This window comes from Myotis daubentonii, chromosome 2 (genome assembly GCF_963259705.1).
Source record: "Myotis daubentonii chromosome 2, mMyoDau2.1, whole genome shotgun sequence".
NCBI lineage: Eukaryota > Metazoa > Chordata > Mammalia > Chiroptera > Vespertilionidae > Myotis > Myotis daubentonii.
The window spans coordinates 199,487,286-199,511,001 of record NC_081841.1 but is presented as its reverse complement, the minus strand read 5'-3'; the positions used below and the strand labels follow the sequence as shown (position 1 = coordinate 199,511,001).

The window sequence follows — 23,716 nt, the reverse complement described above, 5'->3', positions numbered from 1 at the left end:
GGAGCAGGATGAAGTGTTGTTTGCTGGTGGCCTGCTTCTGTGGGTGGCTTAGAGGGTGGGGGATCAGGAACATGTTCTCTGCAATAGGAAAAAACACCTCATTTCAAGAGGTTGGACTTTGTAGCCGGCTAGCCACACTGGAAGCATGGCTGCAGCTGACCCCTACCCTGTTCTGCCCTCCCCTCTCCAGCACAACAGAGGCTGCCTCAGAGAGCATGCAGGGCCCTAGCCTGCAGGGGCTCTTGATTCAAGGTGGAGAGGGTTGGGATGCAAGAGCTGAGCTGATCTGGGCAAGAGGCTGGTCCTCACCTGCCTCAGGGGCTGGTCCCTGACCCTTTGCTTTGCTCCCACGCTACCCCAGTTGCCTCAGTTTCTCATGCAATCCAGACTTCCTCCTGGGGAGGTGCTGCCCACAGGGAAATTAGATGAGGGTTAAAGCCACTAGTGGCAGGTGGCCCCTGAGCACTTGTGATGTGGCTGGTCTTGATTGAGGTGTGCTGGAGGAGGAGCATACACATCAGATTCTGAAGACTTATTACAAAAAAAAAGGAAAATATCTCAGTAATTTTATATATTAATTACATGTTGAAATGATAACATATGAGTTAAGTGAATATTAAAATTTAATATTTTTATTTAATTTTTAAACATTTAAAAAATGTGGCTAGAAAAACATTTAAAATTACATATGCAGCTTGCATTGTACCTCTATTGGTGAGCTCTGGGTTAAAGAATTTGGAGTTCAATGTTAAAAGCCAAAAAGTCTGGAGAATGTGGGATATTTTCCCCCCCAACACCATCTCTAGATGTGTCTCTAGACCAGTTCTCAAATTAGGAACCCAGGTTTTAATCTCAGGGATTTAGAGAATTTTTAAACACAGTATTCTGTTTTCAATTCAATAATCTTTTAAAAATTCTTTTGCAGATGAATTTCAATTAGAAGGCATTTTCATAGGATAAGATTTTCATGTCCAAGGTCAATGTTTCTCAAATTGGAATCCTCGGACATTTTCTCAGGAAATCAGATACTTTTCCCTCCCTTGGACAGGTCCATACTCAACCCAAGTTTAAGAAATCATGTTCTCAGGCCTCCGGATTCGTAGATGGCACTGTGATCATTTGGCAGCTCTGTTCCTCTGTCTTTTCATACTTCCCACCTCTCCTCTTTGCCCCCCACCCCTATCAGCATCCCCATCCTCTTCCTTTCCCAGGAACCCAGGGAAGGGGCAGTCCCTGGGAGAGACCCCTGGGATTGCGGGGAGGCTAAAAGGGATGCCCTTTTCCCACCTTCTTCCTGACATTCCCTGACTTTCCTGAGGATACTGTGGGGCCTTCTTGCCTTCTCTAACTTTTGATGCAACCTCTGAAGCTCACACTTGGGGTGTATGAAGGGAATGAGCTGGGGAAGAGGCAGGCTTTTACTTTCATTCATTCTTGTATATGCCCTGACCAGGGATTGAATCAAAACCTTGGCTTTATCAAGATAACACTCTAATCAACTGAGCTACCCAACCAGGTTCAAGGCAGGCTTTAATTTAAAAGTCACACCATCAAGAACCAGTCACTCACCCTGGCCCCATTAGGGCCTGAATGAGACCATTAGAGGCAACAAGAACTGACAAGACTATTTATGTTTTACCAGCACCACCTGTAATGTGAAATAAAACTAAAATGAGAAGGGTTCATGAAAGTTCTAATTGCTCATATAGTGACTACTGTGATGTACTTTTGGAAATATCAAGATAACGTTGTGTGTGTGTGTGTGAGTGTGTGTGTGTGTGTGTGTGTGTGTGTGTGTGTGGCACCTTGGAAACCCAGCATCACACAAACCCCTCTCCCCGCCACCTGACCCCTGCTCCCCCACCCCACCCCACCCCACCACCGCCCCCACCAAGCTCCTCCCCACAGTCACCCTTCAGGCCCTACTGAGAAATGCCATTGTTGGAGGGACCGCTAGGTGTTAGGTGGGGACTAGAAGGACAGGAAAGGTCTATTTGGAGAGGGATGGAGGGAGGAAGGAGATGAGGGCTCCACCCCTTCCCACTGACCCAGAACCCTTCCAGTCTTGCCTCCATGCTGGCCATTGTCTGTTCTCCAGAGCCTCTTGGAGTAGGTGGGATGTCAGATGTCTGGGGCCCTCTCACTGCCCTGTTGATATAGTCACCCACCCACTCCCAGTGAGCTCTGGGGGAGAACTCTTTGACAGCCCCTCTCATGCCTGGATCAGCCACTGCCCGCTCCCTTACTGTCCAGCTCCGAGGCTGCCCACTCAAGAGAAGTCCCAAGGCCTCTACCTCTGGCCTTTCCGGGTCCAGAGGGAGCAAAGAAGGGAAACCTTTGCCTCAGCCCAAGGCAGGCAAGAGCTGGGGTTGAGAGGCTCATTAAAGTGTTTAATAAGCAATTAACTCAAGAGATGAGCCCTTTGGCTGGTCTGGAACTCCCTCCTCCCAGTGGGGTTCCTGGCAGAGAAAGGCTGAGTGGGTGGGCGGAGTGGGTTCACACAGTTGGCTGGGGCCTCTTTCCTCCTCCCCTCAATACAAATGAATAAATAAACAGCTGGGGCGGGCAGAAAGGCTGAGGCCCCGGGGAAGCCCAGGGCTCTATCCACTTTCTGTTAAGGCTGCAGACAGGTTTAGGGAGGCAAGGGCTCTCGGGCCCTCCAAGTTGGGGCCTTTTCCGGGCTGGTAGCGTCCCCTTCAGGTGAGATCCCCAGCTCCCAAAGAAAGTGCTGGAGACCCCAAGAAGGGGCAGCTCCTCCCATCTGCCTCCACTCCTACTGGGCTTCCTGTTCCACCTGCCAGAGCCCTGACCCAATCCAGGTCATTCCTCACCTCTGTCCTCAGGATATTGGGCTTAGGGCTTGGGCTAGATAGACAGAGCTGTGGAGGGCTGGAAGGGGGCGCTAGGGGCTGAACCCAGAAGTTCCAAGATAAAAAGGAGCATTGCAACTTCACATCTATTCACCTACCCACGTGCATACAGAGTCCTAAGTCAGACCCAGGCCGTAGAGCAGTAGTTCTCAACCTTGGCTGCCCATTAGAATCACCTGGGAATCTTTTTAAAATCCTGATTTCTGGGCCTCATCCTCTGGAGATTCTGTTTCTTTGTTGGGGGGGGGGGCACAACATTAGTAACAAAGAAACAGAATTTCCGGAGGATGAGGCCCAGAAATCAGGATTTTTAAAAGATGCCCAGGTGATTCTAATGTGCAGCCGAGGTTGAGAACCACTGCCGTAGGGGGACCCAGGGCAGGTGAAATGCCTGATTTGGGGCTGACTGTTGACTAGTCTGCCTGAACCATTTGCTGGCTCCTCCCTATGGTCTCCTGGAGCTGGTGGTGGTCTGCTGCCTTGCACAACTTTAGGTGGTGCCATATATACAGAATGCAATGTGGCTGTAATTGTGAAACTGGCTCCCCACTCCATCCACACTTTCCAGCTGTAACGGCACATTCTCCTATCTGTGTTCTCCCTCTGCCTTCAGGCTCTTGAGCAACAACAAGATCACGGGGCTCCGGAATGGATCCTTCTTGGGACTGTCCCTGCTGGAGAAGTTGTAAGTGCTGGGGCGAGGTGGGGCGGAGGTGGGGCATTATGGTCATGGGCAAGTTCAGGAAGGATGAGGAACGCTGGTTGCTAAGGGACCCCACAACCCAGGACCTGCTGGCCAAGAGTCAGACCCACTAGGAACCTGCCTAGGACTTGACTCCCAGGTGGAAGGCAGAGAGGGGTTGGTCAGAGAAAGACCAGCTCCTTCACCAGTGACAGCAGAGAGAAGTAGAGAAACCTTGCTGGTCTAGGCAGGGAGGAGCTAAGGGGAGCTCATTAACACTCTTTAATGAACAATTAGCTACGCGGGCTGAGCCTCTTAGTTGGCCAGAAGCCTCTGCCTCCTCCCAGCTGGAGGCCCAGCATAAAGAAAGGGCAGGATTTAGTGTGACTGGGACCCTTTCCTCCTTCCCTAAAAACAAATCAACAAAGCCCTGAGGGGCCAGAGCCCTGGGCCAAGGGTGGGGATAGCGGTCACATCGAAATCTCCATGTACCCACACCCCTTCTCCCTAGTTTAGAGCTGCAGCTTCCATCTGTCCATCTGCCCTACAGACGCAGGCGGGCTGGGGTTGGACTCAGGAGGGCCCTGCTAGCCCACAAGAAACTTCTTCCCAGAGTTGGGAACTTGACCCGGACATGGGCAAGTCACTTAACCTGCCAGATGAGGGGAGTGAACCAATCCCTCTGTCAGTTTTCTGTTGAGTTGGCATACTCCAGGATCCACAGCCTGTATGACAGCTCTGGGTCCTGTCTCCTCCACAAAAGACCTGGCCTCCCATCCTACTTGGAGGCTGAGCCCCGCCCCCCTTCCATCTGCCCCTCCTCAAACCCCTCTCTCCCATCTCTGCTGCCACCCTTCTGGGCATTCCCAAGTCCTCCAACAGGGCCCCTGTCCCCCTCTAGTACCATTTTGCCTAAAAGGCTTGGATCAGTGCAATGGAGGATACAAAAGAATAAGGCGGCAAAGACCCAAAGAGATGACAGTCTAGTGAGAGCACAGACAATGCCCTCTGTATTAGAATGGAGTAGGATGGGGTTTGTGTACGTCAAGTCCAAAAGAAGGATCAGTGAAGGCTGGAAAGCTCAAGGGGAATAGAGATGTAGGTAACTACATGACAAGGAGTTTAGATCTTTAACCAGGACAACAACCTTATGAGGTTGTCTCTATTACACCCACCTCACAGGGGAGGGGACGGCCTCTCCTCCAACCCCCCCTCCCCACGCGGTGAGGAAAGCTTGATTAGTGGTTTGGTTGGTGGGGGTGGGGAGGCAGAGCATGTTCTGTCTGATCTGGGCCATTCTAGGCGTGGGAGGGGGTCTTGGGATGTTGACCTTAGCGTCGACACAGCTCTGTGACCATCTGATCCTCTGCTCTGCAGCTCACAAACAGGGTGGTCCAGGCAAGGAGAAAGAGCTGCCACCGAGCTGTTATTTAATGTCTCCTTGGGCACCAACAAACAGGGCAGGTTTTATCTTCCCTGAGCAGTTAGCATTTGGGAGTCCGATTCCTCCGCTCAGCCCAGGCGCAGTCTTAGAGGGCCGACTGGCAGGAAACCAGACTCTCCTTCCAGGATCTTTGGGAGGAAGACAAACCGCAGCTGCCTCTCCCGCCCTTTGCTTTGCTCCACAAGGGCCAGTCACCGCCCAGAGACGTTCTCCCTTCTCTTAGCACACGCAAGCGCCGCTCTGAGCCTCTCGTGGCCTCGCTGACATCTTCCCATCTTTACCCTTTCGGTTGATCAGTCAGAGACCCACTGGGTCTGCCCCCTCCTCATCCTTCAGTCTCATGAGGATAGAGCTTCTGATGCAGATGAAACGATGGCCTTTTTCTTCCCACCCATGTCAACATACTGAGTCAGATGCCCCTCCTCAGCACTGTGACTCTGGTCACCACACAGCAGGTGCATGCCAAGCATGGGAGGCAATCCGGGAAAGTGGGAGAATAGTCCAGGAACAAGGACTAAATCCTGAGTCATCTGAGGTGGAGGGGTGCTGGGCATGAGGAAGAGCCCTCAGGGCCCGAGTTTGAGCCCCTGCTCTGTTAGGAATCATTCTAGCCATTCATTCTAGAGAACTTTGTTGAGCCCCTTTACCTATTTTATTATTCATTTATATATCACAAATCTCCCTTATGTATGTGCAAAGCTCTGTCCTAGGCATTGGGAGTGAACACAATAGACCAAGTGCCTGCCCTCATGAAACTTACCCTCTCTTGATGGGACCCAGAAAATAGCAAATAAATGTATATTAGTCAGGAGACAATTAGTCAGGAGACAAAGCAAAACGAATCAGGGTAAGGAGGATAGAAAGCAATGGGGGGAGCAGGCGTTTTATGTAGTGAGGTCAAGAAAGGCCTCGCTGACAAGGTGACTGGGCCTGAGACTCAAGGGATGGGGAAATGGGAAAAATCAGAAGGCTAGCAAGAGCAGCAGTTGGCAAGGCCCTCGCGGCCAGAGTATGCCTGGCGAGTCTGAGGAACAGAAGGGCATTGTGACTGGGAATTGGTCAGAGATGAGGTCAGAGAGATGCAGGGGTGGGCGCCAGGTTTGGGGCCTCAGTTTCCTCATCTGTGAAAAGGGGGGCAGTGGGGATAGGGTGATTTGTAACATGCATTATGGATTTAAAATTCCATGATCCTGTGTATGTGTGTGTATGTGTGTAATATCCACAAGTGCTGCATGTGAAGGAAAAGATCAAAGAGCAAAATGATGTGGCCAGTTATTCCAAAGAAGGGGAGACCTCTGGGTCGAAGGATGGAGAGGCAGTGCAGGGGCTGGAGGACCCAGGGTCTCCATCCTGGTTGATCATGACTGTATCAGTCGGGATTCTCCAGAGAAGCAGAATCAGTCGGAGATGCGTGTATGTGTGTGTGTGTGTGTATCTTTCTATAACGTACTAAAGGCCTGGTGCACAAAATTTGTGCACTTGAGGGGGGCAGCACTCAGCCCGAATTGCAAGAGGATGCAGCCCAGGCCGAGTGACCCCACCGGTGCATGACTGGGGCCGGGGAGGGATGCAGGAGGTTGGCCAGCTGGGGAGGGACCGCAGAGGCATGTCCGGCCTATCTCACTCAGTCCTGATCAGTTGGATCCCAGCAGCAAGCTAACCTACAGGTTGGAGCGTCTGCCCTCTGGTGGTCACTGCATGTCATAGTGAGTGGTTGAGCAGCCTTAGCATATCATTAGCATATTACGCTTTGATTGGTTGAATGGCAGACTGGACGACTGGACACTTAGCATATTAGGCTTTTATTATATAGGATAAATAAATTGTTTTATTTTATTTCTTTATAAAGAAATTTATTTTAAGGAAATGGCTCACATGATATGAGGGCTGGCAAATCCAAAATCTGTAGGGCAAACCCACAGGCTGGTAAGTCAGGCAGGAGTTGATGCTATAGTCTTGAGACAGAATTTCTTTTCAGCTTTTGCTACTAAGGCCTTCAACTGATTGGATGAGGCCCACCACATTATCAAAGGTAATCTCCTTTATTTAAAGCCAGCCGATGTGGTTAACATCTACAAAATGCCTACACAAACACCTTCAGATTAGTGTTTTGATTAAGTTACTGGGTGCTATAGCCTGGCCTAGTGGACACCACAAACACTATCCCACTATCTCAGAGATGGGAGAGGGCCTGGGCCCCCCCGCTCCTGGAGACGCTAACTTATCAGGTTGGAAGGGGCCTGGGAATTTCTTACAAGGTATGCAGGCGATTCTCATGCTCATCTGGGGTTGGGAACCAGTGGACCAGATGACCCGTAGACTGTGGGCCTATTCATCACAAACGAGACGCCGTGGCCTGGCGTGCAGTTGGTGCCAGGAAACACTGATCTCTCTGTCCTGTCAGGCTGAGACGTCCAGGCTTGGGCAGCCGAGCCCATGGCAGCTTAACATCCCACAGTTCAGAGCAGCAAGTCCTGTGGGAGGGTTGGGGCCTCAACTAATAACTGAAGTAGTAGGTCTGGGCTGCTCCAGAAAATGCTGGCAGTGCCTCCCTCTGCCATGGGCGAGGCCCCCCTCTCTGGATTCCACAACCCCTCAGCATGGGCTAGCCTGTTTGTGGCCCAGAGGAAGGATTTCTGGGATGGGGGTGGGCAGGCTAGGAAAGGGCCCAGAGCTTTACTCTGGGATTGAATCATGCCTTTGCCATTTACCTTTGGGGTGCCTCGGGTTCCTCGCCTGGAAAATGGGGCAATGCATGTTACCCTGACAGGTTGTCATGGGATGCGTTCCTCTAGGGCAGTGGTTCTCAACCTTCCTAATGCCGCAACCCTTTATTACAGTTCCTCATGTTGTGGTGACCCCCAATTTCATTGTTACAAATTGAACATAATTAAAGCATAGTGATTAATCACAAAAACAATATGTAATTATATACGTGTTTTCCGATGGTCTTAGGAGACCCCTGTGACAGGGTCGTTCGACCCCCAAAGGGGTCGCGACCCACAGGTTGAGAACCGCTGCTCTAGGGAGAGAGCCCGGGACAGCAGGGACTTCCAGGCATTAAATGGCAATTCCCTTCTCGGAAGTGTTCCAAGTTACAAGATGGTATACGCCCCCTCGTTGCGTGGGATTGCCCAGAGCTCCCAGCCTGCAGCAGGCAGTCATGTAGATGAAATGGAGGTGCTGAATGCACCAGGGCTGGCCCATTCCTCTGGCGCCTCGCCTCTCGGCCCAGATGCCCCACCATGCGCAGTCAATGGGGAGCAAGCCACTGCGCGGCTTCCCGGGGCTCCGAGGGCGCCCCAATCACAGTGAGAGCCCTGGACCAAGTGGGCCACAGGGCACACAGCCCCGGAAGAGGCCGCGAGAGGAGGCTGGCGTGCGAGCCAGTGGCTGCGTGGACACCGCCCCCAGAGGCTGTGCGCTGGGAGGGAGGGAGGGCCCGGGGCGGGAGTCGCGCAGCCCCAGGATGATTTGTCATTGCCTAATGAGATTAATAAGCCCGGGGGGCTGGTATGTAGGGGGATGGGCTTCTCATTAGAAGCAGATGGTCATGGGAATGGTGGCAAGTGGGGTCCGGGGGTGGAGCGCCGCTCACCCGCCAGGTGGTTTCCATTAATCTGTAGGCGGGGCCAGGGGGCGCGGTCCCTCCTCCCCTTCCCACCCCCCTGATTGGGGAGGAATGCGGCGGGGAGCTGCCCTAGGCTCTGGCGCAGCCGAAGGCCCAGAAGGGAGGCTGATGGGTTCAGGGACAGCCCTCCCGCTTGCTGTTGTAGCTCCATGTCTGGCACAGGGTATGTGCTCAATAAATACCTGTTGGATGATATCAGAGATGAGAGGGGCCTGGGGCTTGAGGGTGGGAGGGAGGCTAGGACCATCTTGGCTTTCCTCCCGGCCACCAGACCTCTCCCTCTCCCGCCCCCCCCCTCCCCGCCCCCCAAACAGCCCCTATACCTACGGGGTGTTTTAAGCCCCTTCTCAGCCAGGCCCCGCTTTCTAGTGAACCCTGGGAGTCCTGGAGGGCCCGGGGAAAGCTGCTCTGCAGCCTCCGAACCAATAATTTGGTTTCAAACCCACAAGCAGGGAGGTCTGCAGGGCCGGAAGGAGCCAACTTCGTGCCGCCCCACCCTGTCCAAGCGTGGTGCGCGCACGCACACACGTACACACACACACACACACACAAACATACACACGCACACACACAAACATACACATGCACACTGTTACACAAACTCACGCTCAATCTCTCTTGACAGTTTTAGTGAGATATAATTTACATACCATAAAGTTTGTCCAGTTAAAGCATTCAATCCAATGGTTTTTAGTATATTTACCCAGTTGTGCAATCATCATCATAATCTAATTTTAGAACATTTTCATCATCCCCAAACCTTGAATCATTAGCAGTCACTCCCTATTTCCCAGCCCTAAGCAACCACTAATCTACTTTCTGTCTCTGTAGATTTGCCTATTCTGGACATTTCATATACATGGGATTGTGTGTGTGTTTTTAACTGTTTTTTTTTTTGTAACTTGCACTTAGCATAATGTTTTCAAGGCTCATTCATATGACAGCATGTATCAGCACTTTATTCCTTTTTATGATCGAATAATATTTCTTGTGTGCCTATAGCACATTTTTGTTTATTCATTTATCGGTTGGTGGACATTTGAGGTTTTTCCACGTCTGGGCTTATTGTGAATAATGCTACTATGAACATTCCTGTCCAGGTTTTGTGTGCGGATGTATGTTCACTTCTCTGGAATATCCACCAAGGAGTGGAATTGCTGGGTCGCATGGTTACTCTGTCATACTGTTTTTCCAAAGTGTCTGCCCCATTTACACTCCTAGCAATAATGTACAAGGGCTCCAGTCTTTCCACATTTTCATCACCAGTTGTCCTTTTTTAAATATATTTTTATTTATTTCGGAGAGGAAGGAAGAGGGAGAGAAAGAAACATCAGTGATGAGAATCATTGATCAGCTGCCGCCTGCATGCCCCCTACTGGGGATCGAGCCCACAACCCAGGCATGTGCCCTGACAGGGAATTGAACCATGACCTCCTGGTTCATAGTTTGACACTCAACCGCTGAGGCACCCTGCTCAAGCTTGTCTGTCTTTTTTTATTGGCTGTGAAGTGGCATCTCATTGTGGTTTTGATTTGCATCTGCCTAATGACTAACAGTGTTGAGCACCTTCTCATGCATTAATTGGTCATTTGTATATCATCTTTGAAGAAATGTCTATTCAAATCCTTTGCCCATTTTTTTCATCTGGGTTGTCTTTTTATAACTGAACTGTAAGAGTTCTTTATAAATTCTGTATAGAAGTCCCTTTTCAAGCATATGATTTATGGAAATATTTTCTCTCATTCCATGGGTTGTCTTTCACTTTCTTTTAAAAAATATATTTTTTTTATTGATTTCAGAGAGGAAGGGAGAGGGAGAGAGAGCTAGAAACATCAATAATGACAGCGCATCATTGATCAGCTGCCTCCTGCATGCCCCCTACTGGGGATCCAGCCCGCAACCCGGGCATGTGCCCTCCAGAATAGAACCCGGAACCCTTCAGTCCACAGGTTGACGCTCTATATGCTGAGCCAAACCAGCTAGAGCACCTTTTACTTTCTTAATGGTGTCCTTTAAAGAGCAAAAGTTTTAATATTTTATTAAATCCAACTTATCCATCTGCTGTTTTGTTGCTTGTGCTCACACACACGCACTCTTACGCACTAAGCTTCCTGAGTTTCTATTTTCCCCAGAAGGGTAGAGGATATGATTTGCTCCCAGAAACACACGCGCACACACACACACACACACTTTGGCCATGGGTCGGGGTGTCCGTCTACTCCATATTGACATCGATACAGGGAGAGGAGTGTGCTGAGTCAGGGGAGCCTGGTCTGGGCTGGGCAAGTGGTTTGGGGGAGGGGAGGCTCCATCCGTACCCTGCACCTCCTCCAGGTTCCAAGACCACAGCTCTGTGGAAGCAGAGGGCAGAGAAATGCCACATCACAGAAACATCTGTGCATCCTCATGACCTCATCTAAGAAATGAAGGGATCAGATTAGACAACACAGAGCAGGGGTTCCTCACAGCCCCTGAAATCATATGCACAATGTTGGGTGTATGCATTTTTCTGGGGCGGGAGTCCATCCTCAAATTTTCAAAAGGATGTGCTTAGCAATTACGGTGCAGAACCACCAACCTATGAGGGCCTCATAGGTCTGAAGAAATTACCCAAGTTCTGGCGGAGTGTCCCTTCCTGCTGCTGGGGAGGGCACTGCCCCGGAGCTGCTCAGGGACCAGGGACCAGGGACCAGGGACCAGATTCCATGGGGCTGTCAGAGCTCAGCCCAGGTCCGTGCCCCTCAGGAGAGGACCCAGGACTACTGGTCTGGGCGAGCAGGCCAGCTCCCAAGGGCACTGGAGGGGCTGCCTTGGTCGCCCAGGAAGCCACTCTGCTGGGGGGGGGGGGCGGGGGGGGGGAGTGCCAACACTTGGTGGAAGCTCCCCTGTCAGTAGCCCTGGCCTGGCTGGGCTGCAGGAAGTCCAGGGCAGGAAAGCGCTGGGGCGAGCGGCCGGCCGCCTTGCTCCCATCTGCAGAGCATCAGTGGGGCAGGCGGGTGGGGGTTCCCGCGGAGAGGAGGGCCGGAGGAAATGAGAATAAACACAAGCGAGCTAGAGGGAAGGGGCGGGGGGCTGCAGCCTCAGCCCCTTGGCAGCCCATGAAGGGAAGTGACACAATGAGGAATGTGTTTCCCTCTGCCGTCCCCCGCACAGGGGTGGGATGCAGAGCCCTGAGAATGGCCAGACCCCAACAGGGGCCAGGGGGCACACGCTGGAATAGCATCGGAGGGTAGGGGGGGGCGTGAGGGCGAGGGTCTGGGCAGCAAAAGGGGGTGACAGGCAGGAAGGACAACCCTGGGTCCTCTCCAGCCTCCACTCCGAGGGTGTTCCAGGCCTGCGTGCTTGCACGTCCCCTGCGTGTGCCCGGCCTGGGGCACCTCCCAGCGCGCCTGCGTATGGATGCCTTTCCCCTGGGAAGCTGACCCCTTCTGGTGGCTTCCCTTCTTTCCCAAGGGACTCGGGGCTATGGAGGCTGGCTGAGTCCTTGGTATGAGAGGAAGCTGGGGTATGAGGACCCTGGGCCATGGTGTTTCATTGCTCTCTCTCTCTCTCTCTCTGTGTGTGTGTGTGTGTGTGTGTGTGTGTGTGTGTGTGTGTGTGTGTCCCCAACTGGGACGGTCAGTGGGAAAACAGGCCCCCTGGTGGGAGGGCACCTCCCCATCCTGGACACCCATTTCCTCTCCTCCCAGCAGGGAGCTGGCTCCGTTAACCCCCTCCTGCCCGCAATCCAGAGCTGTCCCTGAGGCTTTGGCAGGAGAGTCTGTCCCTCATTCTGGGCTGGAGAGTGGCAGGGGCTCCACTATCTTCTGTCCCCTGCTGTGCCCTGCTGGAGCTCAGCCCGAGTGGTACTTCCCTTGCCACCTTCTCTCAGCCTTGTGCCTCCTCGGAGACCCTGGGGGGAGGCGGGCACAGGACTGAGCAAACCTCCGCCCTGAGGGGCCAGGCGCTCAGGTGATTTATGGCCTTGCCTTGGAGGCCGGGGCCCTGCAACCAGGTCAGCATCCATGCAGTCATCAACCTGCTGCCCGACCTGTTTCCTCACTTTTCAGCTGGAGAGACTCGCAGGATAGCCATGAAACACCTCCGACAGCCAGGCAGGGGCAGATTCCATCTTTGCAGAGCACTTTACCATAGACTGCAACACCCATTTTGAAATGATTCTCACAACCGCCCCATGAGACACTCAGGGCAGCACAGAGGTGGAACCGAGGCCTCCCAACCCCGAGCCCAGTGCTCTCACTTCTTGTTCACATGCTCCGCTTCCTGCTTCCTCATCTGAGGCCCTGGCATCCCTTCTCCTGGCATCTACATCCTCGCTCGTCTTCCTGACCAAGTACCCCTTACGCCAGGCAGGAGGCTGCAGAGACGGGTTTGAGGGGCAGGGGCCTTCATCCAGCTTCCCAGCCAGTGCTAAGGAGTGGCGGGATTTAGGAGGAAACTGGGTCCCAGCACTTCCTGTGACAGCGAGGCTACCAGGCCCCAGGGGAGCGAAGGGAGGGGAGCGGGGGTTGGGCAGAGCCCGAGAGGTATGAGGGCCTCCCCACTTTCCTCCCGCAGGGACCTGAGGAATAATGTCATCAGCACCGTGCAGCCCGGTGCCTTCCTGGGCCTGGGGGAGCTGAAGCGCTTGTAAGTGGCATGTCCTGCCCCCAAACCTCCCAGCCCTCCCGTTATCCCTGCAGAGAAGGCCCCATGGATCCCATGAGCAACCACCCCACCTACTCACCCACCATCCAGTCTTCGCACCCACCCATAGTGGCCCCCCTCCCCACACAGCATCCTGGCTGGGGGCAAAATTTTAAACCCCCAACCTCATCTCCTTTTTCACTCTGCTTCCCACACAAGCCACACTTTTGTGTCCCTCCCAAGCGGCTCTGTGTGCAACCACGTGGCCTGCTGAGGCTGTGTGTGTGTGTCTTTCTAGAGATCTCTCCAACAATCGGATTGGCTGCCTCACCTCGGAGACTTTCCAAGGCCTCCCCAGGCTTCTTCGACTGTGAGTGAGGGGCGAGGGGCGAGGGAAGGCTCACCCCAAAGGATGGTTTGGGAGGAGGAAGGCAGCTCCAAACCCCTACAGGTCCCTGCCTGCTCTTCACTCCCGCTCCTCCCTCTGGCACCAGGAGACCCTAAGATCGGCTCACTGTTCCCTGTCCCCTGCAGAAACATATCTGGAAACATCTTCTCCAGTCTGCAACCTGGGGTCTTTGATGAGCTGCCAGCCCTCAAGCTTGTGTGAGTATCTTTTCCCAGCCCACGGACTCAGACCCCGCCTCGTTCCTCTGCCCTGGAGGGAGGCACCTGGGCACCTGGCTACAGTGGCCAGCCTGTGAGTAGGCAGGACAGACAGTGGCTGAGACTCCACCGTAGTTGCCTTCCCATGATTGCTGGGCCGGTGCACACGGACCCACGGTTGCCCTCTCCAGCTCAGTCCCTCCCTGGGGCTCCATCCCCACTCCGGGAGCCCACACTCCTCTGCTCCACTCCGTGCCCTCTACCCACTCTGCAGGGACTTCGGCACCGAGTTCCTGACTTGCGACTGCCGCCTGCGCTGGCTGCCGTCCTGGGCCCGGAATCACTCCCTGCAGCTGTCCGAGCGCACACTCTGTGCCTACCCCAGTGCCCTGCACGCCCAGGCCCTGGGTGGCCTCCAGGAGGCCCAGCTGCGCTGTGGTGAGCAAATCCTCACCCTGCACACCTGCCCGGGACCCTGCCCACCCCTCGGGCCCAGGCTCCCTCCTGAAGGGCCTGGCCGCCTCCAGGCTTCCTCAGCATGAAGTGTTCCTGGGTGGTGGGCAGGTTCTCCCCGGGCATTCCTTCCCTCAGATCCCACTGGGGTCACCTTCCATCAGCTTTTCTAAACTTCCCTTGGGCCTGCTGCTTTATGTTTTCATCTGGGGTGCCGTGTGCTGTGGAAACGAGAACTTTTACTAGTTTGTCCTAAACCAGTGGTTCTCAACCTTCTGGCCCTTTAAATACAGTTCCTCATGTTGTGACCCAACCATAAAATTATTTTCGTTGCTACTTCATAACTGTAATGTTGCTACTGTTATGAATCGTAATGTAAATATCTGATATGCAGGATGGTCTTAGGCGACCCCTGTGAAAGGGTTGTTCGACCGCCAAAGGGGTCGCGACCCAGAGGTTGAGAACCGCTGTTCTAAACCCTCCTGCCCCTCGCCTTTGCTCTTGTCCTTGGAGGCATCCTCCTGCCCCCTTGTCCATGCCCCCCCCTCAGGCCCCAGACAGAGGAGGCCCAGCCGGGCCCCTCCTGGACTCTCCCACACTGTGTACTCAGGCCCCTGCCCTCTCCTCCCACAGAGGGGGCCCTGGAGCTACACACGCACTACCTCATCCCATCCCGACGCCAAGTGGTGTTCCAGGGGGACCGCCTGCCCTTCCAGTGCTCCGCCAGCTACCTGGGCAACGACACCCGCATCCGCTGGTACCACAACCGGGCCCCCGTGGACAGCGATGAGCAGGCAGGCATCCTCCTGGCCGAGAGCCTCATCCACGACTGCACCATCATCACCAGGTAAGGCCCCGCTGCCCCTTCCCAGCCACAGCACCCATGTCCCGCCCCCCAGAGAGCTGTGCCCACACACGCTCCTGGGAGTATGCCACCTGTGTCAGAGTGCGCGTGCTCGTGTTCATGGAAGGCCAGGGCTACGTCAACTATCCAGATAAGGGATAGAAATTAATTGCCTAATAGAGAAAATGATTATATCTGACATTTCTTTAGAGCTTTTACAGAGTATGCTATAATGGCTTTCACCTGTGCTATCAGGCTCACTCTCTCCAATTGACTTGTAAGATGTGGGGAGCCGCTATAGGATTAAGCCTCGGACTGACCTGTTGGCAAAGTCACAAACAAGTCCCAGCTTAGAGGGCACAGTCCCCTTAAGCATAATTAGGCTTGACCTTTTGACGGTCCCTAGATCTTACCTGGGAAACTAATGGGCTGAGGGAAGTGCAGCAAAAACAAGAACAAAAACAAGTGAAACTCACAAGAACAGTGTAACTATGGAAACCACTACCTTGTTTACCTCTGACTATAAAATAAAGGCTCAGCTTGCCTCGGGATCTTTCTCTGTGGCCTCAGCCAGGCACAGGAAGATCCACGGAGACTAAAGAGAGCTAGAGAGTTCTGAAGGCTGTCTCCATGTAAGACATTCTTTGCCGACTCAGTCCACACCTTTGGGAACCCCTGGACCCCTGGGGCTGGTGGTAAGACAGCTATTACCTCCATGATAAAGATGGGGAAAGTGAAGCTTAGAAAAGCATTATCTCAAGGCCAATCAGAATGAAAGGAGTATGTCCTTGTGTCCCTCACTCAATTGAAGAATAAACAACCTGAAGCTCATCCTACACACCCTGGGGCAGGGCGCCTGTGGGTGGCCAGGCCAGGGGTGCTTAGGGGGGTGGCGTGGCCCCTGAGTACCTCACCGAGCCAGCCCTGCCTGCCTGCTTGCAGTGAACTGATCCTGTCTCACATCGGTGTGGGCGCCTCAGGCGAATGGGAGTGCTCCGTGTCCACGGTCCAGGGCAACGCCAGCAAGAAGGTGGAGATTGTGGTGCTGGAGATCTCTGCCTCCTACTGCCCAGCCGAGCGTGTCGCCAACAACCGAGGGGACTTCAGGTTCGGTGTGCTCAGCTGCTCCAGAGACCCAACAGCTTCCAACCCAGCCCCCCACCCCACCCCCAACTCCTACATCTGAGACCACAGGTGACCAGGGTCTCCCATCCACTCTAAGTTGGAGAAAACACTCCCTTTAGTCACTCAGCTCCAAGTCCTGCTGTTGTATTCAGAGACCTCATCTTTTGTTATAACCATCTGAAATGTGTGGTGCAGGACAGAAAGGATTTTATTTGCTTCTTTACATTAATAGTTTACAAAGCTCGCCCACTTGAATATCACATTTAATATCCCAATGGGTCTCTCAGTTAGGAAGGAGGTATGATTCTCCCCATTGTACACCTGAGAATACTGAGGCCCAGAAAGGATAAGTGACTTGAACTTGGGACTCAAGTCCAGCCTCCATAGCACCAATGACAGCACTAGCAGTATAAATACAGCTAGAAAGTGGAGCTTGGGAACCCCTTGAAGGCCAGCCCCAAACCACTCTTCTGGATCCTTTCCTCAGAGGGTCCAGCATCACAGTTCTAAGGGGAGGGGTGGGGCCCTTGCCTTGAGGGGCCTGGGTCATTGGCAATTCCTGCCTCTGCCCCCAGGTGGCCTCGAACTCTGGCTGGCATCACAGCCTACCAGTCCTGCCTGCAGTACCCCTTCACCTCGGTGCCCCTGAGCGGGGGCACTCCGGGTACCCAGGCCTCCCGCCTGTGTGACCGAGCTGGCCGCTGGGAGCCAGGGGACTACTCCCACTGTCTGTACACCAACGACATTACCCGGGTGCTCTACACCTTCGTGCTGGTGAGGCCAGGACAGGGGGCGGTGGGCACCCCATCAGCTCTGGCTCCAGGGACCGGGAGGGGAGAAGCTTCACCATGCTCCTCTGCTCCCTGGGTGTGCACCGTGAGGGGCTCTTGCTCTCCTCCAGCTCTCCTTCTTCCAGGGGATTCAGACCCCCAAGGCCACACTCAGGAAGTGCAAGCCACCCCAGCATCTTCACCCCCCAACACAGCAAGGGCAGCCTTAAGGGGAACAGCATGAGTCAGCCTCTGTGCTTCAGCCAGTGGCCTAGAAGTGGGTTGCCTTGAGTCGTGATGAGCTCACTCCTTACTCTGCCTGCTGTCTTGGTTAGACCCAGCTGGTGGGCCAGACCCTCTCCCCAGAGCATTAGCACAGAGGAGGGGCCCCAGGGGCAATTCTGGAGAAGGAGAAAGACTGGACTATCCACTATCTTTCCCTAACGCCCCTAGATGCCCATCAACGCCTCCAACGCACTGACCCTGGCCCACCAGCTGCGAGTGTACACGGCCGAAGCTGCCAGCTTCTCAGACATGATGGATGTAGTCTATGTGGCTCAGATGATCCAGAAATTTTTGGGTTATGTGGACCAGATCAAAGAGGTGAGATTCAACCAGGCCACTGGGGCCCCTAGAAACTTCCTGCTCCCCATTTGCTCAAGCCTCTCACACCCCAGCCCCTGGATACCAAACCCCGCCCGTGTCTCAGTGACTCCCCTCGTCCCCCGCCCCCCCCAGCTGGTGGAGGTCATGGTGGACATGGCCAGCAACCTGATGCTGGTAGATGAGCACCTGCTGTGGCTGGCCCAGCGAGAGGACAAGGCCTGCAGCGGCATCGTGGGTGCCCTGGAGCGCATTGGGGGAGCCGTCTTGAGCCCCCACGCCCAGCACATCTCTGTGGTAATGTGGGTCAGCCAGGAGGGGGCTCCTGGGGGCCCGACACTGGGGGGGAACTAAGAGTCATCCCAAAGGGAAAGGCTTCTCTCAGGCAGTAAGCCCTCCAACTGTGCACCTGCCATGAGCACCGAACTTGACTAGATTCCCAGTCGTGTGGCCTCAGATCCTGAGTAGTCAGGGGCAATGAAAGAGAGGGAGGCCAGTGACACCGGGGAAGTTACGCTCGGCGTTATGGTGGGGAACCAAGTTGCCGGGGGGGGGCGGGGGGGGAGAGATAGCACTGTGATGGAGTGTAGAGTAATGGAGCCTCTGTCCCCTGAGGCGAGGGTGACATTTCTGATGGTGGGTCGTGAGCCAGTTAGCAACCACGGCAGAGCACCTACCACTTGCAGATATTGTGCTGGTCCCTCGGGAGATGCAGGAGGTCAGACAGGCTGCTCTGCAGCTTAGTTAGGGAGGCAGAACAAGCCCGAGTTAAGAGGGGAGCAAGATACAAGGTGGGTGTGAATGCGTGGGAGGAAGGGCCTTAGGAGGAAGAAGGCACCATGCCAGGAACTGGGGAGGATCCATGGCGATGTAAGACTGGCCAGGCCTGGGGAAGACAGTGAGGAGTAAAGGCAGAGGGACAGGGCCTGAGCCGACAGGGACTGCGCAGTCTCAGGCAAGAGAGGCCAAACCGTATCTCAGAGGGTCGGGTGACAAGTTCCCTGTCCCTAGAACTCGAGGAACGTAGCATTGGAGGCCTACCTCATCAAGCCGCACAGCTATGTGGGCCTGACCTGCACGGCCTTCCAGAGGAGGGAGGCCGGTGTGCCCGGTGCCCGGCCCGCAGGCCTGGGCCAGAACCCCTCTCCGGAGCTGGAGCCCCTGGCTGATCAGCAGCTCCGCTTCCGCTGTACCACCGGGAGGCCCAACGTTTCGCTGTCATCCTTCCACATCAAGGTGGGCGCTGGGGCAGGGAGGACGCTATGAGGGGAGGTGCCCAGATGCGGGTGCCTGGTGAGGGTAGATGATCTGAGAGGAGACAGGATCCAGAAAAGGGGGTGGGGGAGGCAGAAGAAGGGGCAGGAAGACATCAGAGTCCCAGGATATCTGGTGTCTCTGAGGAATTCCTGTGTCCCCCCCAGAACAGCGTTGCCCTGGCCTCCATCCAGCTGCCGCCCAGTCTCTTCTCGTCCCTTCCGGCCTCCCTGGCGCCCCCAGTCTCCCCAGACTGCACCCTGCAACTGCTCATCTTCCGAAATGGCCGCCTCTTCCGCAGCCATGGCAACACCTCCCGCCCAGGAGCTGTGGGACCTGGCAAGAGGCGTGGGGTGGCCACCCCTGTCATCTTTGCAGGAACAAGTAAGGGGATGAACTCTGGGTACTAGGTACCCAATGGGATCCCTCCGAAGTGTCTGTCCTGTGCCCCTTCATCCTGCTCTTCCTCACCTACCAGCGCCCCCTAACATCCTGGTGGAGGTGGCAGAGAATGGTGGCCCCTCACCATTTCCAAGGAGGATGGGGGACACAGACCTCCCATAAACAAAGCGGTTGGTGGAAAAAAGGTTCAGGAAGACACTGGATGTTACATCCCAGATGTGTCAGATTTCAAAAGGGCTCTAATTACAAACCCTTGACCCACCCACACCTCCCTCCATCCCACCTTCCACCAGAGTCCCCTCTTTGCCTGGGCTTTCGCTCCCTCAGCATGACCTCCTGACCCCAGCCCTGGACTCCTCTCTGTTAGATATGTCACCACCGCACTTTTGGCACTTAGAGTGGGCCACGTCCCCGTGCTTTTATTTTCATTTATTTATTTGTTTTTAACCCTCACCCAAGGATATGTTGTTGCTTTTGATTGATTTTAGAGGAAGGGACACACACACACACACATACACACCTTGATTGGGTGCCCTCTGCAGGTGCCCCAAATAAGCTGGAACTTGAAATCTGGGTGTGTGCGGTGACTGGGAATCGAACCTGCCACCTTTTGGTGTACAGGACAACACCCAACCACTGAACCACACTGGCCAGGGCCCAGTGCTTTCATTGTGATTCATCCTGGTGTCTCCCCAGTGAGACTGAGGACCTGGGAGCAGGCCCACATTTGGCATCTAACTATCCGCCAAGCCCAGCGCACACCCAGCCCAAGGGGGTTCTGTGCCTGCTCAGCTGCTGCTTGGTTCCACCCAGCCAGCCCCACCCCCACCCCTACTTCGTGGCCTTGTGTGTGGACTTCCTCCCCCCTGTAGGTGGCTGTGGCGTGGGAAACCTGACGGAGCCCGTGGCCATTTCCCTGCGGCACTGGGCTGAGGGAGCTGAACCCGTGGCAGCTTGGTGGAGCCAGGAAGGGCCCGGCGGCGCTGGGGGCTGGAGCTCCGAAGGCTGCCAGCTCCGCTCCAGCCAGCCCAACGTCAGCTCCCTGCACTGCCAGCACCTGGGCAATGTGGCCGTGCTCATGGTGAGGAGAGTAGGACTGGGGGGTGAGGGCCAGGGGACAAGGGAGGTGTGTGAGGTGGAGCTGGGGCTCTCTGATCACCCAAGCCCACAGAGAAATCAAGGACAGCAGCCTTGTCAGGCCTCAAAACTGTCAGGACTCAGGGTAATGTCCCTCTGGTCTCCCCCACACACACACACACACACTTTTCATCTTCATGAGACAGGGAGGTCCTGCTTCCACTCCCAGAATGAGAGAGCGGGTCTGGCACTACCCAGCCTGGTCTTCTGAGACCCAGCCTGCAATCTCCGATGTCCAGGTTATTAAAGTGGGGAAAAAAATCTGGGAACATTTGTCCTTTCTGATCACCCTCCTTATTCACCCCCATTCGTTCCCTCTTCCTCACCACATGTCACACCCTGAGCAGGCATGCAGCTGTATTACAGACAGACTTTCCCCTCTCTCCTCATCTCCGGTTTCCAGGCTGGGGACCTGGAAAGTTCCTACAAAGGCAGGAAGTAGATTATGAATGCTACAAAGGCCACCTTTCTAAGTGGATATCATGGTACCTACACCTTTGTCTACGCAGATGAACTAAGCTGAGGATCAGACCAGGTTTGGGAAGAGGAAAACTGGCCTGGGGCCTGGTCAGGACTCCACAGGACAGCCCTTACCTGGCTTCCTAGTACACACTTCCTCTCCCTACTCTTCCCAGGAGCTGAGTGCCTTTCCCAGAGAGGTGGGGGCCTTGGGGGCAGGGCTGCATCCAGTCGTGTACCCCTGCACAGCCCTGCTGCTGCTCTGCCTCTTCTCCACCATCATCACCTACATCCTCAACCACAGGTGGGAGCTGTTGCAGAAAAGGAGGGTGTGGTGGGAAGGCTTGGGGGCGGGGGTGTCTCACTAAGTACTGGCAAGGTTCCTTTCCCAGGTCGGTCCACATGACTTTTCCAGGCTCTTGCCTAGCATTGCATTTGAAGGTTCTGGGGTTGGAAAACACATTTTGTGGGTTAAGACCTGCCTTCCCTGGAGCCTCTATCACATTCCCACATATGCATGCACACAGATACCTGCCACCCCCTCTGTGGGCCTCCCCATGGCCTTGAGACCCCCTGGGCCTGACCTTGGGCTGGGTGGCCCATTAATTACTGTTTCTGGGGCAGCTCCATCCATGTGTCCCGGAAGGGCTGGCACATGCTGCTGAACCTGTGCTTCCACATGGCCATGACCTCCGCCGTCTTTGCAGGAGGCATCACGCTCACCAACTACCAGATGGTCTGCCAGGCGGTAAGAGGAGAAGGGGCTGAGGTGGGGGTTGGGGAGCTCCAAGATTAGTGATGGCAGCCTGGGCCGTAGGGAGGGGCAGGAGAGGAAAAAGGGGACTCATGCTAATAGGCCCCAGCTCCATTGTTCTCTCTGGGTCCAGTCTTACTTGTCAGGGGAGAGGAGCATGAGAGTAGAAGGTAAGAAGTAAGAAGCAGGAAAACTAGGAGGTGGGACTTCAAAGTGGAGAGTGGGAACCTGCAATGGAGGAGAGGTCAGGGGCGAAGCAGATAGCAGTAACTAAGTCACCAGAGTGTAGAGAGGGTAATAGCAGGGACAGACCTGGGGGAAGTTGGGGGCTGGGAACATGGGAGGAGTGGGCGCACACTGTGGGGCTGAGGCTCTGGCCTGGCCCCAGTGGAAGCAGCCCCTCCCTGGATGTGGTAGCAGTCCCAGCCTCAGCACCTTGATCCCGCAGGTGGGCATCACTCTGCACTACTCTTCACTGTCCACCCTGCTCTGGATGGGTGTGAAGGCCCGCGTCCTCCACAAGGAGCTCACCTGGAGGGCGCCCCCTCCCCAGGAAGGGGACTCTGCCCCGCCTGCTCCCCGTCCCATGCTCCGGTACATGCCTCCCGATATCAGCTTTGCAGGGGGGAAGGGCTCAGAGGGGGGCGTAGGACACCAAATCAACTCTCCCCGGGGGGATGCGGGGTGGGTCCAAGGTCCTGGGAGACCACTGTCCCAACGACAGAAGATGCAAGCTCTAGGTGGTGCCCAGTTGCTGAAGGTCATGTAGTGGGCACTGAGCAGGGAACCTGGAAACCCTCAAATTCTGCACTTAGAGTGAGAGAGAGGCCTGGCCTCTGTCCCTTAGAATAGTCTTGGCCAAGTTCCCTAGGGATCTACTAAGCCTGCCTTGTAAGCTCCTTGCATCCATGGCAAAAAATCCTGACAATTTAAAGGGGAAAGAAGATGGGATGGAGACCCCCCCGAGTCAAAGGTTCTGAGCACCTGGTTCCTCTCCCTTGCTCCTCCTCTCTCTGACTCCCAAAACCCATTCCTTTCCAGGTTCTATTTGATCGCTGGCGGAATCCCACTCATTATCTGTGGCATCACAGCTGCTGTCAACATCCACAACTACCGGGACCACAGCCCCTAGTGAGCACACTGCCTGCCCCAAACCTACCCACCCCAGCACCAGATGCCTTCTACTCCACTGGCAGGGGCACCTGCGGGCTCACCCAGCCAGTGACCCCACCCAAGCCCGTGCATGTTGACTAAGCCAGTATCTGCCTGTCAACTCACCGCATCCTGTCCCCACCCACCCAGCCTCTGGACCCCGCCTCAGACTTGCTCCCTCCTCATCCACTGCCTGTGTCTCCCCTCAGCTGCTGGCTGGTGTGGCGTCCAAGCTTAGGAGCCTTCTACATCCCGGTGGCTTTGATCCTGCTGATCACCTGGATCTATTTCCTGTGTGCAGGGCTGCATCTGAGGGGTCCTCTGACACAGAGCTCCAAGGGGGTCACGAGCAGGGGTTCCCTGGACCAAGGGGAGGAGCTGAGGGGTTCCACCAGGCTCAGGAGCAGCGGCCCCCTCCTGAGTGACTCGGGGTCCCTTCTGGCCACTGGGAGCGCAGGGGTGGTGACCCCTGGACCCCCAGAGGACGGGGACGGCCTCTATTCTCCAGGAGTCCAGCTGGGCGCGCTGGTGACCACGCATTTCCTGTACCTGGCCATGTGGGCCTGCGGGGCTCTGGCCGTGTCCCAGCGCTGGCTGCCCCGGGTGGTGTGCAGCTGCCTGTACGGGGTGGCGGCCTCGGCCCTGGGCCTCTTCGTCTTCACCCACCACTGTGCCAGGCGCAGGGACGTGCGGGCCTCCTGGCGCGCCTGCTGCCCCCCTGCCTCGGCCTCGCGCGCCTCGCCCCAAGCTGTGTCCGCGGCCCCAGAGGACGGTTCCCCCGTGTTCGGAGAGGGGCCCCCTTCCCTGAAGTCATCCCCGGGCGGTAGCAGCGGCCACGCGCCGGCCCCGGGCCCCTGCAAGCTCACCAACCTGCAGCTGGCCCAGAGTCAGGCGTGCGAGGCGG

At 55.2% G+C, this 23,716-nt stretch overlaps 1 protein-coding gene across 1 annotated transcript in view; it reads left to right on the top strand.

The window, feature by feature from the left end:
- ADGRA2 (adhesion G protein-coupled receptor A2) overlaps positions 1–23,716 on the top strand; it is a 35,200-nt gene that overhangs the window by 9,349 nt on the left and 2,135 nt on the right. Inside the window, 18 exon segments of the mRNA XM_059685393.1 lie at positions 3,484–3,555; positions 13,185–13,256; positions 13,552–13,623; positions 13,788–13,859; positions 14,134–14,297; positions 14,946–15,159; positions 16,099–16,263; positions 16,857–17,055; positions 17,505–17,654; positions 17,790–17,951; positions 18,666–18,890; positions 19,076–19,292; positions 20,183–20,391; positions 21,083–21,210; positions 21,531–21,654; positions 22,109–22,254; positions 22,702–22,791; positions 23,022–23,715. Of these exon segments, the coding sequence (XP_059541376.1) occupies positions 3,484–3,555; positions 13,185–13,256; positions 13,552–13,623; positions 13,788–13,859; positions 14,134–14,297; positions 14,946–15,159; positions 16,099–16,263; positions 16,857–17,055; positions 17,505–17,654; positions 17,790–17,951; positions 18,666–18,890; positions 19,076–19,292; positions 20,183–20,391; positions 21,083–21,210; positions 21,531–21,654; positions 22,109–22,254; positions 22,702–22,791; positions 23,022–23,715 (3,175 nt within the window).